General features: G+C 38.4%; 1 protein-coding gene across 1 annotated transcript in view; it reads right to left on the reverse strand.

The window, feature by feature from the left end:
* Positions 1-17,438, reverse strand: part of nes (nestin) — a 52,775-nt gene extending 35,337 nt beyond the window's left edge. Inside the window, exon 1 of the mRNA XM_051923302.1 lies at positions 16,452-17,438. Within this exon, the coding sequence (XP_051779262.1) occupies positions 16,452-17,264 (813 nt within the window). The 5' untranslated portion in view covers positions 17,265-17,438. The remainder of the gene's footprint in view (positions 1-16,451) is intronic.
* Positions 17,439-19,145: the final 1,707 nt, after the last annotated feature.

Genomic DNA, 19,145 nt, shown 5'->3' on the forward strand with positions numbered 1-19,145 from the left:
CCCCAGTCCCTGAACTAGCCACACAGCCCTACAGCATGATGGAACCTCCTCCAAATTTGACAGTAGTTAGCAGGTGTTTTTCTTGGAATGTGGTGTTCTTCTTCCGCCATACAAAGCCCTTTTTGTTGTGACCAAATAACTCAATTTTTGTCTCATCAGTCCAGAGCACTTTGTTCCAAAATGAATCTGGCTTGTCTAAATGAGCATTTGCATACAACAAGCGACTCTGTTTGTGGCGTGAGTGCAGAAAGGGCTTCTTTCTCATCACCCTGCCATACAGATGTTCTTTGTGCAAATTGCGCTGAATTGTAGAATGGTGTACAGATACACCATCTGCAGAAAGATGTTCTTGCAGGTCTTTAGATCTGTGGGTTGTCTGTAACCATTCTCACAATCCTGCGCATATGCCGCTCCTGTATTTTTCTTGGCCTGCCAGACCTGGGTTTAACAGCAACTGTGCCTGTGGTCTTCCATTTCCTGATTACATTCCTTACAGTTGAAACTGACAGTTTGAGCCTTCCCCTAAACCATGATACTGAACAAGCTTTGTTTTCAGATGTTTTGAGAGTTGCTTTGAGGATCCCATGCTGTCACTCTTCAGAGGAGAGTCAAAGGGAAGCACAACTTGCAATTGACCACTTTAAATACCTTTTCTCATGATTGGACACACCTGTCTATGAAGTTCAAGGCTTAACGAGCTAATCCAACCAATTTGATGTTGCAAGTAATCAGGATTGAGCAGTTACATGCATTCAAATCAGCAAAATTACAAGGGGACCCACATTTTTGCATAGCCAGTTTTTCACATTTGATTTAATTTCATACAACTAAATACTGCGTCACTAAAAATCTTTGTTCGGAAAACACCCCAGTACTCAGATGTTCCTAGGAAATGAAAGACATTCCACTCTTATCTATTTTATTTATCCAGGGTGAGAGGGGTTCCCAAACTTTTTCATATGACTGTGCTGTTTGAAAGTTGTCAAGGTTTCTACCACACCCATGTGACAAAATTCCCATGATCCTTTGTTTGAAGAGGCTTCTTGATTGCTACCTTCAATGCACCTCCCTTCACTTTCACCCAAGTCCTTGACTGCATGATTTACTATTTAGCAAACTTAAATGGTTCCAAGGAAAATATTCCTTGCGCCTGATCACATGTGCAACAACTTAAAGCCTCCTAAATTGTGAAAAGATGAAAAAGAAGATTACTTTGTATATCAGTTGTGGGATAATAGCTCTCATTTGCTGTCAAGCAACTTATATGTACACATATCTGAAGAATCAACATAAAACCATATCCTGCTTTTAGTTTTTCTGTAGGTATATCCAGGCAGTGCTTCCACCACCATACTAGAGGCTAGGTAATGTGTTCTTTGGTTGGGGAGCTCATCAGATAAGAAGATATTTTTTCACATTTTTTGTGAGATTGAATTTGTCCTCTTGCAAAATATACATAGTGTTGGATATTCCTTTTTATGACAAATGGTTTCCATCTTGCCATCTTACTCCTTACCTCGGACTTGTGAAGAATAGCCTACAGCAAATTGTAATATGCAGAGAGCAGTCATTTACTTCCATAATTTCCTCCATCTCCTTTCACAATGACATTGACCTTTTGGTGGCCCCCTTGAGGAGCTTTGTTCTTGGCCAGTCATCAGCTTTGGAGGGATGCCATGATCTTTGTGATAGCCTTAAGGTGAAATATTTTCTGCACACTTCTTAATGATAATCTTTACAATGTTACATGTTATACTGTATATTATGTCTTTGAATCTCTTTTAGACCCCTTTCCTGATATGTACCTCTCAAGTATAAGAGCTCATTGATCTTTTGTGAGCTGCATGGTTATCCCTGCATTATGCAAATGGGAAACCTTCAGGAAACCCCTACAGGAAGAGGGTTCATCATGATAACTTAGGTTGATATCAGATGAAAGCTAAGCACCTTTGCATAGACTTTGAAATACAGTTACACCACCCGTCACAAAGGGTGTCCACACATACACAACTCAGGCATTGACAGTTTCTTTTTTTTTAACTATTTTTTCCTAAATGTGATCCAATTGTTTTTCACCTAAATATTGTCAAGTATATGATCTGACAAAACTTGAAAAGACACTATTTGTCTTGATTGTAGTCATTACATCAGCAAAAGTTGAATTTTCAATTAAGGTGTGAATACTTTAATCATCTACTGCACGTGTTCAGCCTCAAAGAAACAGAATGGAGATTCCATAAAGCATGTCTGCCACCATCAACAACTGTCATGTGATCATACACATATGGTGATTGCAGAAATATTTGGAAGCTGAACGTGCTGTTTATGTCAGATTTCACAGTCTACTCATTTTGTAATTAAACTCCACTAACCAGAAGGTGATACTTCACCTGGTCAGTGTGTCCAGAAAATGCCGCTGCTGTGGAAAACATTCTGCATTGTTCCTGATCCAAAGAAGGCAGGTGCCTCTTCACCCGATGACTACAGACCAGTGACACCAATGTCTCAGATCATGAAGACCTTTGAGTGGTTCATCCTGGAATATATGAGCCCTCTTGTGGTAGACCACCTGGAGATACTGCAGTTTGCCTATCTGCTCCACAAGGCTTATTCTCACCTGAATAAAGCTGGCAGCACTGTAAGGATTATATTTCTTTATGTATCCAGTGCTTTCAATACCATCCAGCCATCCCAAGTCATTTCACTTGCAGAAATTCTCAGATGATTCTGGTCTTATGGGGTGTATTGATAAAGGGGATGAGACAGAGTATAGGAGTCAGGTGGAGAACTTTCTTTCTTGGTGAAAAGAGAATCGTCTCCATCTTAGCATCAGCAAAACCAAGGAAATGGCTATTGACTTTTGCCACACCAAAGAGCCACTGGACACTATTCAAGGAGTGGATGTAGAGGTGGTCCACTCCTACATATACTTGGGAGTTTAAATCAGTGACAGAATGGACTGGTCTCGGAACACAGAGGAACTATATAAGAAAGGGCAGAGTAGGCTCTTCATCCTTAGGAGACTGTGTTATTTTAATGTGGGAAGTGACATCCTTCACATCTTCTACAACTCTGTGATGGCCAGTGTCATTTTCTATGGTGTGGTGTGCTGGGCTGGTATCATCACTTCAAGAGAAGCCACCAAATCAACACGCTTATTAAAATGGCAGGCTCAGTTGTACGACACACTCTGGACCGCCTGGAAGTCGTAGCGAAGGAGAAAAATAATAATGATCAATGCTGCATATCTTCTCAGTGACACACCAGCCCTGAGGACTTTTAGCCATTGTATTATGCAGCAAAAGTGTGTCAGGAAACGTTTCTTTATACCAATTAGTAATACGCTTGTATAATGGCTAACTGTGACTAGGACTACCAAGTCAGAAGTTTTCATTGTTAGTCATTCTAGTGTGAGTGCTCAGACCGTAGTGTGTTTGTGTACATTTGTTTATTTATCTATTTATGCATTTTTTATTAAAGAGCCTCTGTAAAATGTCAAATTTCTCCATGCGGACAAACAAAGTTCTATCTATCTACTATTTCCCAGGAAGCAGGCAACAAAAAGAAAAATACTCGAATGTTTAAAAGATAGCTGTTAATGCACAAGTGCTATAAAGTCATTTGAAAGATAATCCAGTTTGTTTTCTTTCACCAGATATGGGTGAAATTTTAAAAAGGCAGTTATTATTGTGCATCGTACTGCAGTTTCCAGTTCCCACAGATGAAAATGACTGTTGTTCACCGATCTATCTGTACAGGTCTTCACTCGCTCCATGACAATGGTTGCTAAATAGCAAAACTCAATAAGCTTCTTAGTAGCTCCTCTGTTTTGACCTAAATTAAAATCAGTCAGGCTTACTTAATTCTTATGATTTCATCCAGCCCAGAGACTCACAAAAGATAAGGAGACTGGTCTATTAGCATTTAAAATGTGGCCGTCTTTCTGTTGGAAGTAGAAAAGGAGTGAAAGGATTGCTTTAATAGTTGCTTTTCGTTTTCTTTTTTTTTGTGCAACTAACATTTTTTTCTGTTTATCTCCATTTACAAAATAAGATTGTACTCAATAAAAATCAATAAATTAAATTAGCAGTTCATTTTCGAATCTTTAAGTTATTCTAATGGAGGGAGTCACTACATCAGTGTCATCATGGAAAGCTTAAATTTTCAAAGAGGAATGTTATCTCAGGTCAGGAATCATAGTCCTTCAATATCTGATCACTCTGGGGGGTACAAAAAGGGGTGCAAAAACAAGAAGAGAAGATTGAAGACATGAAAGCTGTAGGGAAAATGTCAGATGATTCTTATGTAAAAGATTACAGTAGAAGATAATTATTATAACTTTCTTTACTTAGCAGACAAATTTGCACCATTCCATCAAAGAGTACACTCACTTGTCCTGAACCAAATTAGAGTCAGCATTCTACCTAACCTATATGTTTTTGGAATGTAGGAGGGAAACAAATCCCTCAAAGTTGATTTAGTAGGTTCACACATTGGGTAGATGGACAGGATTATCAAAGGTGTCTTAGAAAAATCCAAAAATGAATGCTAAACAAATGAGGGCTAGACAAGGTTTTGAAATGTTAACAGAAGATTTTAGACAGAGAAGAAAGTTTCAGTACTGCAATGATAGTGTCAGATGATGAACATGAACAAGCATCAAGCAAAAGCTAAAGGTAGAACTGAGTGGTACAAAGCGGTCTGGGAAACAGCATATCTTTAAGGTGTCTAGAAGAGAAAGCAGAGTTCATAGGCAGACTGAAGAATTAGGGGAGATAACATTGGGGACCACAATTAAGAAACAAATAGAGGGGTTCAGCTATGTAGAGACCTGTGTAGTAAAGGTTCTGATTTGCATTCTAGCAGACAGAGGTAAAAAGAGAAGAACTGAGTGCAAAGTTTGATAGACTATGTTATTCAGGCAGGAGAATTCGCAATGAGTATGCAGGGTAGTAAAGTGAAAACAGCAGATATTGGGGAGTATACATAGCAAGTAGGGAACAGATCTAATACTGCTGTGAATAAAGACAAGGAAATGGGTTGATTAAAGAAAAGCAGAGTTATCAAAAGTTATGCTGTTCCTTGATGATGTAATGTTGTCTAAAGCAATTTAAGGATAAACATCTGTAGCAGGGAAAGACAAGGCAGATATTAGTTAATCTGCTTTGGAAGGGCTGGGTTCTAGATGATAGCTGATCATCTATGAAGGGGTGGCAGAGATGCAGTTGATCATATGGCTTCACCTAAATAGTGAGAGGTGCAGATGTTGCATAGACTTGATAAGATAGCCATTTCACTATACTGTATAAGAGAGCTTAGAAAAAAGAAATAGAGGTGCAGCACTCCTTTTTTGGGGAACAAACAAAAAGTTACATCATAAGGCACAGAATGATAGCTCAGAAAGTTAGGACTTGAACCGGACCAAAAAACATTCAGATCCAGATTTACAGAGGAAAGTGATAAACTGAAAGTAGTTAACCATATAAGCTGCTGAGATGCTAAGAAGGTAATAGTAGAAATGAGAAAAAAAGAGGCTTTAGCTAAGTGTGTTTGTGCATGAGTGACTTCTCTTATCTTTCCCAGAATGATCCTCAGTCTTACTTGACTTTTGGGATAAAGCTAGACCACTTGAGGAGGAAGCAATTTAATGCTGTTTTTACATAGCATGACAAAGTTGATAGAAACGTAAAGATGGCTGAGATTTCCAGAAGGCAATAATGGCTGAAAAGCAATAACTTTCCAAGGTACACTGTGTTTTCTAAAGTAATCTTAGGATGTGTTATAAATGGTCACCTTCTGCCAGAATCAAATGAACATTCACTGTAAGGAATCAAGACAAGATACCATTCCTGGAAGGAATAAGAGTAGCGTGAATGGTAGGAGGAGAATAAAGTAAAAGGATGATAGAAGAGAGATGAAAAAGTACCTGAGATGAAAGTTGAAAGTACTTTTTATCTGTCCCCCAGCACAATGGAGACATATGTGTTTGGGATGCCCATGCACTTCGAAGTCATGGGTACGTACTCATATATGCTTTTTATTGGACATTTATCATCTCAGTTTTCAAGAATATGAATTGTTTTTGTGCAAATTACCATGACTCATTATTTCAGAAAACAAAACTTACAATCTGTCATTAGTGCCAAATTTAGCGTTCCTCAAACATTTTTTCTATTAGTCCCAATATTTAACACTAATTTAGATGTTCATCTTCACCAGCTTGATTTTGATAATTGCCACCAATGGCTATTTTTATTTATTCAGTTTAATCCCCATATTGTACTGATTAGCAGGTCAAGCACACATGGAAGTGACATGTCACCCAGCCATGTTGAAATGCAATTAGTCAATTAGTGAATGTCAAGGTATTTCCTTGAAAATATTGATATATTCAGTCAGTCTGTGAAGTACTAACAACACTCTAAGATGGCCTGGCTTTTTCCTGTCTTCTTTTGCATTACATACAGTATGAGCCTTCAGCTGCAGCCACATATCTGAGCTGCAGTAACTTTGTCTGACACTTTAGATCAAACTCCCACTTCAGCCAAGTGAAGATATCTGAGTGAAACTGCTACAACAACCTCTTTGGTATGCAGCCGCTGGAGCTCTATCTGATGAGTCAATATCACTCACAGCTGAATAACACTTTAAGTCCAGACTTCAAGACATCTCTGGCTTGTAGCTGCTGAAGAATGTGAATTTCCCATTGGGATTAATAAAGTATCTATCTATCTATCTATCTATCTATCTATCTATCTATCTATCTATCTATCTATCTATCTATCTATCTATCTATCTATCTATCTATCTATCTATCTATCTATCTATCTATCTATCTATCTATCTATCTATCTATCTATCTATCTATCTATCTATCTATCTATTGTTTATCACCTTGTTCAATTGGAAAAATTGCCAGAATTCAACCTTTGTCTCCTTGATGAACAAAATTTTGCACAAAATAGCAATTTGAACGTTTAGGTATATATTCTCTCAAGAAAAACAATGGCAAATTGTCCACTCCTTCCTTTAGAAGCCAGGGCCAGCAGTGACCTGATCCGGCTGCAACAGTGAAGCCTTGGGGTTAACGTCTACTCCATGTTGCCTAGGATATGGCCGACAACAAAAGGCTGGAGGAACCTTTCTACTTCAAGGAGTAAGGCAGTGCTGCAACACGCCAGTGAAAGATAGTCTGTATTGAGGGTAGGTTTGAGTGCCACACTGAGTCCAGCCTCACTAAAGCATTAGAGACTATATGTGAACCGACATACATCTGTATTGCTAATAAAAAAAGAGATAACTGATCACCAACTCTCACCAGATCTATTTTATGCTATTAAATGAGGACCATTATGTGAAACCTCAAAGACTATAACTGAGAGAATAACATCTAGAAAAAGAAAGAAAAAGCATGCTCATCATCCTCCTCCTTCTATGTGTGTCAGTGAGAGTCCTCCATGGGCTCTGAAAATTGAAGACCTAAGAACAAAGAATTAACTCAATTCTAGGAGTTGAGAGGACCCACAGAAACACATAGTTAGCATTAAGCATGTACTGTCATACTGCATATATTTCTAGTTGTTTGTGAATTGAAAGTAGTAACCTGTGTGATGAGAAATATTTTAGGTTTTATAAGTTTCTCTAAAATTAATAGGAAAACAGAACTTTTAACACAACCTTCACTAATTCATACATCCACGTAGTAGCTTCAAAAAGCTTGTAATACACAGAAGATCTGTTGGGGGGGGTGAAAGCAACTACAGGTGGGGTGTAAACAAAATCAGCATTGCTAGATCAAAGTACACAGGCATCGAGGGGCTTATAACCTTGAGAAAGGTGTATCCATTCAACCATATAAGAAACAAAAAATCTTACAAAATTATTTAAATTCTGGTCCTCGGATGAACATGAAAGGGAGATAAAATTCAGAAGTTTGTGCCTCCTTTATGGCAAAAAGCTAGAAAGAAAATTAGGCTTAAATGTATGTTTGCTTTGTTCTGTGTATTTATTTTCTTTCATCTGTTTATACCTGCATACATTATATCCATTTCCCATGATCCTTATATTTTAAATACATTGTATCATTTTGTGTTTTTACAGCTACAGGGGATGCACAGACCAGTGTCTTTCTTCATGCCGGTCCCAAGCCCAGATAAATGGAGAGGGAAGGGCATCCGGTATAAAAGTTTGCCAAATCAATATGCGGACAACAATTTTGGATTATCCGCTGTGGCAACCCCTAACGGGAGCAGCTGAAAGAAAAAGAAAACAGTGAGACTGTTTTGAGTTATTTGTTGAAAAAGAGTCTCTTGTCATGCTGAGAAAGTGACGGTTGATTTGCGTACATCTTTGTCAAATTGTTGATTTTTTTCATAAGCCAAAATTTATATCTCTTCATCCCTTAAGGCATCCTGCTTGAAAATTAGACTGATATCTCACAGCATACTAAATAATCCTGAGTATTAACACAAATGTATCAAACAGACTTTATCATTCATACTGTATCCTTGCGAAAATAAAAAATGTTGTATTGTTTACTGTCTTTTGTGAAATCTGTCTGGTGTAACTGGTGGACATACTTTTCTATTCAGTGAGCAAAACACACTGGACTAGAAACCTTAGAATTTTGTTTCATGATTCAGCCAATCACAACAAATGGCATGGGTGAAAGGTTTTCTGCAAATTTCTCACTAATGTAGCAGAATCCCTTTGTCAGCCCCTCTCTCTGGTTCTATGTTTACTCCTACAGCAATTATGGTGAGGAGTATGTGCACTGTGGCTCATCGCTGAGAGGGTGCTGTACAAAGCAGTTATTTCATGTAAAATGTCCAACACTATGCTACTTCTAAGGGTGTCTACCTTTATTCCAGTTCTTGTTATCAAGGTATTTGTTTAGCATTTGGAATGTAAGTCATATGCACACATAACATATACACTTATGAATGACAATGTAAAAGTGCTAGAAATGACTACAATTACATTGCCCATATTGCAAACAAACATCTACATTTCTAATGTACTCAATTGCACTGTGAGTCCTCCTCAGGATTGACCAGGATAGGCTCTTAGAGGGCATTCTTCTATGATGTGGTAGATTGTCTGTCTAGCTGCACCACAGTCACATTGTGAGCTTTTTTTCACCATTTGTTGACCATGTCTGCTCATCTACCATGATTGGTTCTTATTCTATTGATGCTAGACCATACTCTTCACGGTAGGTCAAAACCAGATGTTTTTCTGATATACATGGTAAGATGTGAACTAGTGTTGGTGAGATAACTTCACATTCTCTTCTCTAAGATTTTGTAAGGTTAAAGTCATTTTCATACAAATCTTTAGATTTTACAAGTTGTGGAACTCCTGACTGAAGTCTGTTATTACTCAAACCATAAGAATAAGTGTGAATGGAAGTTGCTGATTTTTAGGGTATTCTGATATTCTTGGACAAGTGTGCTTTTTCTGCATAAGTGGGGTGGTGGGATATACAGGCAGCCAGTACGTAGGAGCAGACCTGATTGTTCCTAATATTATTTGCATGGTGCAATTTAATCCACCTTTTTTGTGAGGGTGCTGTTGAGCCACGTTGAGGAGTAATATTTTACAGCAGAACAGACCAATTCTAGGGTGGAAATGCACAGCGTAGAGGCTGAAAATTATTTGAAGAATGTTATTTCTAGTTTGGAGTTCAGCAGCAGTTTTTTACAATGCTGTTTATAGTTCAATGTTCTATCCAGGATCACACCCAAATGCTTTGGATTTTTATTACAAGTTAAAATACTGTTACCATATTGTATGCAAGGCGCAAGTACTCCTAGAAAACAGAACATACAGTAACCTATGTAGAAAGGCATACTGTGTGTCACTTATCAGTAGGCAAAGAATTTAACGTTGCAATATACTCAACTCTGTTCTCAATGCTCAGTCACTACACACATGACTGTGGTATGGACTTTATTTTATGCTTTTCCACAAAACATTCTTCTCTCTTAAAGACTTTCTCTAGTAGACTACAAAATGTCTTGACTTCTTTTTTATAAGCACAATTTATTTAATTAAAAAAATTGACTTCTGTCCTTCATTGATATAAAACAAAGCAGCATCCAGTATAGTTGTCATTACCTGAGTTAACTGATTTTTTTAAACTTTACTTTATGTAACAAAATGATATGAGATGATATTGACGGGCCATGTGTTTTGTCTTATCTCAGTGAATCTGGGTGACAAAATTTATGACAATAAAGCACAATATGTTGCTAATGCAATAAACTATTAATTTGTTGTATTTAATCACCTCCATTGTAATAATTAACAAATCCTAACTCAGTTCTGAAAATTTCACAATACAATTTAGTAGATGCTTGTTCTGAGCTTTTCTCCACATGCAGCATGCTTTAACACACCCAGTGATGGTGGTGATGGCAGAGCTGTAAACATTTTAGAAGCACGATTGTTGTGATTTTGTGTAGCAGTTGTGCCATTTAAAAACTTCTATGGAGGGCCATGACAACATTTTGCAGAAAAATGACCATGGAGTTACATTGAAGGGTCCCTGTCACCATCCAATATACATCTTGCAGGAATATCACCGTCATTAGCACTGACAGTGTCATATCATCAAATATATCAACCTAAACATATGCCTTAAATATTCTACTCTAGTAGCTTCAAAATGTGTGGTGCTACTATAAGAGAAAAGTTTTAAAAATATGTGGTCTGTATTATTGGTGGGCTATTCATAACAGGGAATCCTGACCATTAATTTGTGTGCTTTTTTTCTTCTTCCTGTCCCATGTATCTACATTACCTACTTCTAGGCTTTTTAAGCTGTTTTTGAGGGTCATGAATTATTTTTTGCCACATGTCGTATGTTCAGATTATTGAGAGTGGTGGTCTAATAGCAGCTTAGTATCCACAGTATATCCCGTTTATTGATTTCGTACTATATGATAAGCCACTCAATTATAGCACCAAGATCACGTCACGTGTTTTATCAGTCATGCCAGTTATAAGTTAACACGCATTACTTTTGGGATCTTGAAAGCTGTACATGATAGTATTAAAAAGAGTTAGGGGAATAGTTATGCACTGATCTGTTCCCTTCAAAACTTTCATGATGTTTTTACTATGCTATTCATATCTTAATAATGTTAAATTCATGTTTCACACTAGTACGCCAATGCTTGCTTTGTCATCACCCATGATGTGAGGTTTGTTCGTGATATGCCCAGTGTAAGCCATAGAAAGAAGGCATATAGGCATTTGCTTCCATTTCATGTTTATTTTCATCCATAGTAATGCATATGGAAGACAACTAGCTGTATAAAACTGATGTGACGGGTTGCTTTCTCTTCAGTATGCAAATTCCAACCTGACATGGGTAACTCCATGCACACATCTTCTGCCTGTCATTGTAATAATTTTGGAGGCTTTGATTCTAACCTTGAGTTCTCGTGCTTCACAAGATAATAGTGTATCTAGTGAGTCTATCCAAAAACTGGAATTTTCTACTTCTCTGTTTAAATCTTTCACTTCAAGAATGTTGTGCTGCAGTTGCTTACTTGTCTGGTTGTCACGTTATGGTGTGGCCATTGTTTCTGGTGGTATGGCACATGGCTGGGAGGTGTAAGTGGCTAGTGCTGTTTGAGTTTCTTATTTCTTCTATATGGTCATTTATTACTGTCATATATTGTTCCTTCTTTATGTTAGTAAAGAGTAAATCTTAAAAAAAGGATTAAATAAACAATTGAGATTTGTATTGATTGTGAACATGTGCATTCTCTTATTAATCCTCTTTCTCGACTGTCTAAAAGCTTGATAAATTATTCAAGTTTTCACAAGCCACATTAGCCAAGTGTATGTGTTTTTGTCTTCCACTTGTGCTTCATCAGTTCTCAAAAGACCAGATGTACTTATTCATGGCACTGGTTACCCCTCTAGGCATCTCTCAAAACAGCAGACAGTGAGTATCTTCATTGAATGGCCAAGTGCTCTCAGTTCCAAAGGGCAGCAGCACCCGGCTTGTCAACTGCATTGCTTGGACGTTTGTTTATCCTGCAGTACACAACACAGCTCCATACAACACAGACGTTCCATTTTTGATTTTGTTCTCCATCACTGGTCAGTGTCAAGTGCTGATGCCGCTGGACTCTCAAAACTGTCATCATTGGCTTTTTCTTACTCTTAACCTGAACTCCTACTATGGTTCTTATAGCAAGAAACTGAGAAAGATGCGTGTCCATTTACTCTAAGTGTCCACTTCCCTAATTCTGTCCCACCATTCTACTAACATTTTTGTGCTGAATCTCTTCATTTTTTAATGTTTATTTTTAAGTTCAGTAGCACTTGTTATTTCCATCTTTGTGCTTACTCTTAAGTGTGCAATGTGTTCTACTTTCTAGTCTTTCTCTCTCTGAAGTTTGCACATTCTCTCCATGTCGGTGTGAGTTTTCCACTGTGTTTTTTGGTGCGTCTCCCACATCTTAGAAACATACATGTCAGACTAATTGACAACTGTAATTTCACCTTGTAATGAAGTGAACCCTGATCTGGTTTGGTTCCTGTCTTATGCCCAGTGCTGCTGGCACATCCTCCTATTGACCGTCAACTGGATTAAGTGGGTTCCAATTATGAGTGGATATTTATGGATTAACAATAAACGTGTGACTTGGATGCCAGCTTGGCAAGATGATACCAAGGGCAAAAGCAGCACGGTGGTAAGGTAGGTTCAGGTTGGAAAGGAGGATTCATAATAATAAATATATGGGCCAGCATCTGCTATAGGATGCTACACTCCTCAAAGACTAGGCACCCATTAGAGGGGTTGCTTATTCATGAAGGACACTGCTACAGGATGTGGCATCTGTTACAAGAGCCATACACCCTAAATGCTGTGGAGGTGATTACCCTGAGGGCACATCCAATTTTTGGGGTGCAAGCAAGAAGCTGTAAGTGTTTCACCAAATTAGTCTCTGTGTACCGAATGCAAGAATGGGAAACACTGTACAGCTTTAAATTACCAGGTACCCACCCACAGCAATGTTAAAGGTATGATCAAGTCTCTAATAAGGAGCTAAGTCACTGTGTTTGGTTTACTTTTGGTTTTTCTCTTCATATCTGTCTGTCCTGTATTTATTGGTATTTACTGTACTGAATCATTTGTATATTTAATAAAGTACTCTAATTGTGTGTGCTCTGTAAAGAACCTTGTCATGGTGCATACTGCTGCTCCAGACGATAAGGAAAGGTTGACTCTGTGACGGATGGCATGGTCTCACCTCTCCAGCCCAGTCACGGCCTCTGTGTAGTTTGCACATTTAAACCATGTCTGAGTGGGCGCTCCAGGTATCACTCCAAATCACAAAGACGTATTTGTGAATTGGAGACTGCATGAGTAAAGCAAAATGTTGGCCTTCTGTCCAAGGGGTTGTTGCTGGTCTTTATAACTGAGGCTGCAGGTTAGGTTCCAGCTTTGAGAGCCTTACTTGGACTAAATGGATGGATAGATGATTTATTATAAAGGGTAGGAACATTGAAGCTCAGTGAGCAATTGAAAGCAAAATTCAGTTTATAGAAAGGTGTGTAATAAGAAGCAGCAAGTAGAGGAACCTAAAGGGTGAGTAAATTCTGCTGATATAAAATCAAATGACTGTCCTGTAATGTCCACGGTGCCTACTGTTTATCTGATGTTTTTCTGATGTTTCATGAAGTGCTCTTTTTGCATCTACAGCTACTCTATTGCCTGTATTGCTGTCCTGCTGTTTCACTCTGGACTCACACAAATTAAATTAATAACTGGAGGTTTTGTGAGTCTAAATATATTTATATATTTTTTAATTTAAAATGGACTAACAGTATTCTGTTTTGTATACTCCCACATCCACATTCCTATTATGTTGACAATACTGTATGGATAATTATCAGTTAATAACAAATGAGGACAGCCGGGTGGTGCAGTAATTAGTGCAGATGCCTCATAGATCCAGCTTTCTGTATTTGAATCCTGCACCCGGTTGCCTGTCTGTGTGTTGTCTGTTTCCTTCTCCACATGTTTGCGTGAAATTTCCTCCAAGAGCACACTGGTTTCCATGTCAAATCACCAAAAGCACGCTGGTTCGACTGACTGGCAATCCCAAATTGTCCTTATATGGGTGTGGGTGTGTGCATGAGCACATCGCACAATAGACTGGGAAAGGTGGTCTCCTGCCTTGCACCCAAGAACTGCTGGTACAATTTCAGGCCCCCCATTGCTATGAAGTGGATTAAGCAGTTTGACAATGTTATGTCATATAATGAACAATGTGAGTGTTTGTTGAAGCTCAGACTAGAGTCAAAGCAGCAGCTCCACACTTCCCCGGACTCCAGGTCCACCTGAAGTGATGCTATCTAATAAGAGGAACGTGGGCAGAAGAAGCTCTTTTCTGGCAGATTCAGTGGTGCAGCACTTTTTGCTGCTAGTTCAGCTACAAGATAAATTCTTTCTTAACCATTGCAACTTTTGTCATGTGCACCTTTTCCTCCAGAAAAAAAACAGCTGCATTTTACATTTTTTTGACAATAAAATGACCAGTATAAAATTAGATAAAATAATCCTCATAATCAAAAATGCTGTTAGCCTCAAAAACAGAAATTGGGATACAAACTCAGTGGTTTCAGTGGACCATAAGCAGGCTTGAACACCCCAGCTGCTACAAGGGACATGTGTGGGTATGTCATTCCTGACTTGTGATTCACTCCTCCATGGACGAAACACTTCCACTTAAAGCACATTACAATGAGGGCTGTGCCTTTGGGATTTCCTGCTTTTGCTGGCTGACAAGGCTGAAATTATTCTAAGGCTCTTTATTACAAAGAAAAAGTTCAACAGTAGCATGCTAAAAATGTAAACGGCCAGTTAAATGGAAAGGGAGTGATATTTCTTGCATGTAGTACATTTTTTTAATATCGCTGAACATATTCAGGGGTAGTTTGATGGCACAGCATTAAGCACTGCTGCCTGAAAGATATAGACAAATGGGTTCAAGCTCCAGAGCAGCCATTGTCTTTGGGGTGATTAGTCCTGTTACCAACCGGGCGCTGCCTGCATGGGTTCTGCATGTCCGGGTACTCATGATTGTCACCCACATCCCAAAGATGTGTTTCTTTTGGGTTCATTTGTTACTCTATAGGAGTGATTGTGCCCTGTGATGAATATCGTGCCCAGTTTAGGGCTCATTGCCACCTTTCACCCAATCCATTTTGGAGTCCCCAGTCCACTATGATACTGAAATGGATTAAGGCCATTTGAGAATGTATGTATTTAGAAGATTTTTTTTATTATTAAGATTCATTTTTATAAATAATTCAATTTTTTTCTAATTATAGTATCAACACCCTCTACTTAAAAAATGAGGATAAAATTTGCAAATATGAAGACTTGTGTTCTGGAACAGGACACTGCACTGAATAAAATGTGGCCTGAATATAAACCAGCCCCAATCTTGGGATTCGCTTCAAATGCATTGGCTGGAATTTCCTTATCTCTTAACTGTCTGCTATCCCACATTGTGATGTTCTGTACTCCAACTAAAGAGCTGCTGAGTATTTCAGCTGAATGAAATGTTTCTGTCAGGGCGTGATGGCAATAAGTCAGATAATACAAGTTAAAATGGGAATTGATGGTCATCTCAGCCACTAGCACACTACAGTTTCATATACTGTACCAAGAGGAGCATACAGATCTGGATTTACAGTAGCTGTCTTTTTGCTTCTATGAGATAATTTCTGACAATAAGGTGACCATTCATCTTTGAAAATGTGTCATTTAGCTTTAAGTTTTAACTAAGCATGGAGTTTCTATCCACCTATCCATTTACTAAAGTTTCTTCCTAGCACGTATTTAATACATGTTAATGGGGAAAATGAAGGGTCTCAGCAGTAAAAAAATCTCCTTCACATCAAGAAGAAGATCCCATTGTGAATGAGTGAAGGAGTGAGGGAGGGAGGGAGGGAGGGTATGTGATTAAATTTGCCCTGAAATCAATGGAGCCCCATATGGGCTCCAGCTCCAGCCTTAGTAATGTTAAACTGGTTTAAATGGGTTTATTGATGGACATATACTTATTAAAACATGAGAAAATATATCAACCAGAAAAAAGAATTTAAGAGTTTGGATTCTTTGATAACCTAATGTCTAAGTTGTCTGAATATGTCGTTGGTGTATTTCTAAGCAATATTAGTATCTGCACTTTAGTAATATGGATGGTTTCTACCATTTGTTTGTTACTGCCTAGATAGTCTCCAGCATCCCAAAACACTTAATCTGATAATCAGATTTTGAACTTGTAGAAAGAAATTAGTAACTTAATGAGTGATCATATATTCCAAAAACAAACAAATAACTCTTCAGGTCAATCACCTTCCAAGCATGCATGCTGTAAAAAGTTAAACATGTTAAGTATGTCCACTGCACTTACCTCTATTTTCTCCAACTCCTTACGCTGCTGTGCCCATCTTTCAGCCATATTCTTCTCAATCAGCTTTTTCTGACCCTGAGTTGCCTCTAACTCTTTGGTTAGCCCTTGTAACCGCAGGCAGTTTGCTTTTTTCTCTTCAGAAACTTGGATGAGCTGAGCCTTAGCTTGAGCTAAAGATTCTTCAAGGTGAGAAATCTGGTGGTCATAGGCTTCTGTCATGGCTTTCCACATTTCACTGGCCCGTTCTGCATAGCATTTCCCAAAATCTTCTACCTGCAGACTGTGATGAGCATAAGTGCTCTGAGTCAGTACAGGTGCTGCAGCAGATATCTGAGCTTTCACACTGGACGAGTCATCTTGGTGAGCTTCCACCTCCAACAGAAGTTCCTGTTCCAGCTGGGCAGCTTTTTCTTTTAACCAGATCTGAGCTCTTCTCTCCTCTTCTAGTGCCTTTTTCATGTCGGAGAGCTGCTTCTTTATGGCTCCCTGGGCTTCCTGCTCTTTTTGCCTTTTGCTCCTCAAAAGGTCCACTTCTTCACTCATACGATCTTTATCCATTTCTGCTTTGTCCAACTCTTTCCAAGCATCTTCCAACTTCTGTCTTGCTTGACAGAGCTCTTCTTCAAACTCAGACTTCCAGGACCTGGCATCTTGGTTTCTTTTAAGATGCTGAATTTCACCCCGGAGAAAATCATTCTCTTCTTCTAGAAACTTCACTCTTGACAGGTATGACTCCAGACGTTTGTTGAGATCCCACATCTGATACTTTTCCTGTCCAAGCTGTTGTCTACTCCCACCAATGGTCTGCTCCATGGTTCCTAGCTAGGAATTATGATGTTTTGCTATATAAGGAAGAGGCAAAACCAATAAATGAATCAGTTTCCTCACTTTTATCCTATGCTTGCCAGCAGCCTCCTGCTTTTGTCAGTGAGAGAGTGCGTCTGATTGTTGAGTGCACCCGAGAGCCTCTGAGGCTTTGAATGACTCTCTAAGTGCAGATGGTCGGGAGGGATCTCCCTTTCATAGCCTAATTAAGTTATACGTGGGAGGGGGAAGGGGATGGCAAGAAAGTTTTGGATTAACTCCTTCGGAACTAAGAATCTTTTCAGTCTTTCCAAGTTAAGATTTTCATCACTGCATGTTTATCCTTGTCTGCATCTATTATCTATACCTATATATTTATAGATGTTACTCCACAATCAATTTATTATCCACAAAAAAAGTGGTGTTCTAAGAAACATGTTTATGCCTTGCCATTAATGAATATGATAATCTTGTTTGTTATATTGCAGTAATTTAGCCTTGTCAGACAATATTAAACATCAACTCTGTGCTGAATGAAGCCCTGGGTTTAAAACTGTGCAATATCAAAACTTCAATACTACAGGACTAATGTACACAGACAGCCGCATGAAACAGTAAAATGTTATTCCTTGCATCTGGGCATGTTAATCAAGTCACTTTAAATGTAAGAATATAATTTTCGAATTTATCTTCTGCTCAAACAAAGTGAAACTTTCAGTAAGTTTATTGTATTCATTTACATATATCATCTAAAAGCCTCCACATTTTAAGTTTTTATATTGTTTTTCAAATCTGTATATAGTTATATTTTTCTGAGTTGATAAGTGAGTAGGAAAAGTTGCTCTTTTGCTAAGCTGATTAAAAATCCCATTTCCATCTAAATGAGAAGAAGCGTTTGGCCCCATCTACTGGTCATAAGGTGGTACTTACAATTTACAGCATTCATTTGGAGACTTTAAGGACTGTTGCAACACGACATTTCTATGATTTTGAGTTCTGAAATATAAAGACAATTGAAATTGTATACATATGGCTAAAATAATGTTTTAATTTGATTTTCATTCAGTGAACAAATATTTTAAAAGAATACATTTTGTACAATGCACTGCGATGGACTAATGCCCTGTGCAGGGTTTGTTCAAGCCTTGCACCCTATGGTAGCTGGGATAGGCTCTGGCATCCCCCCATGACCCTGTTCAGGACTAAGCAGGTAAGAAAATGACTGACTGACATTTTGTGCAATGAATTACTCTAAAGACTAAAAGGCAAACATGATATAGAATAGTACAAACAAATTACTGGCCATTGGATGCATTTTTTGTAAAGTTATGTTTGCGTAAAAAATAACCCTGCAAACTATGAGAATGATTTGTCATTTTTCAGTATGTATGTATGTATGTATGTATGTATGTATGAATGTATGTATGTATGTTGTCACAAAGATGACACAAAGTCATCAAAAGGCTTGGGGCAGCCACCTGTATAATGTGCTCTGGCTGCAAAAGGGTTAATTAACTGTGAGATTTCCGAGTCCAAAGCAGAACTGATTTTGTTTGAAAAAGATGGCAGCTTTATATGCCAAGAACGGAAGTGACATCATCAAAGGCAACACAACTGGAAGTGACGTCAACAATGACATCAGAACCGGAAGTGACATCATCAGTAGCACCAGAAATGGAAGTGACATCATCAGAGGCGTCGGAACTATGCAGGATTTTTCATGGATGGTCTGCAAGGCATCAAGATAGAAAGTCAGTGCACCTCGTCACCCCCTGGTCTAGCATGGAATTACTATCAATCAGGCCCTTTAGCTGTCTCCGAATCACACATGTGTGACAATGTATATATTCATTCATGTCTCTTTGTGTGTCCACAGCTGATGTGTGAAAA

Source organism: Erpetoichthys calabaricus, chromosome 2 (assembly GCF_900747795.2).
Source record: "Erpetoichthys calabaricus chromosome 2, fErpCal1.3, whole genome shotgun sequence".
In the NCBI taxonomy this organism is placed as follows: domain Eukaryota; kingdom Metazoa; phylum Chordata; class Cladistia; order Polypteriformes; family Polypteridae; genus Erpetoichthys; species Erpetoichthys calabaricus.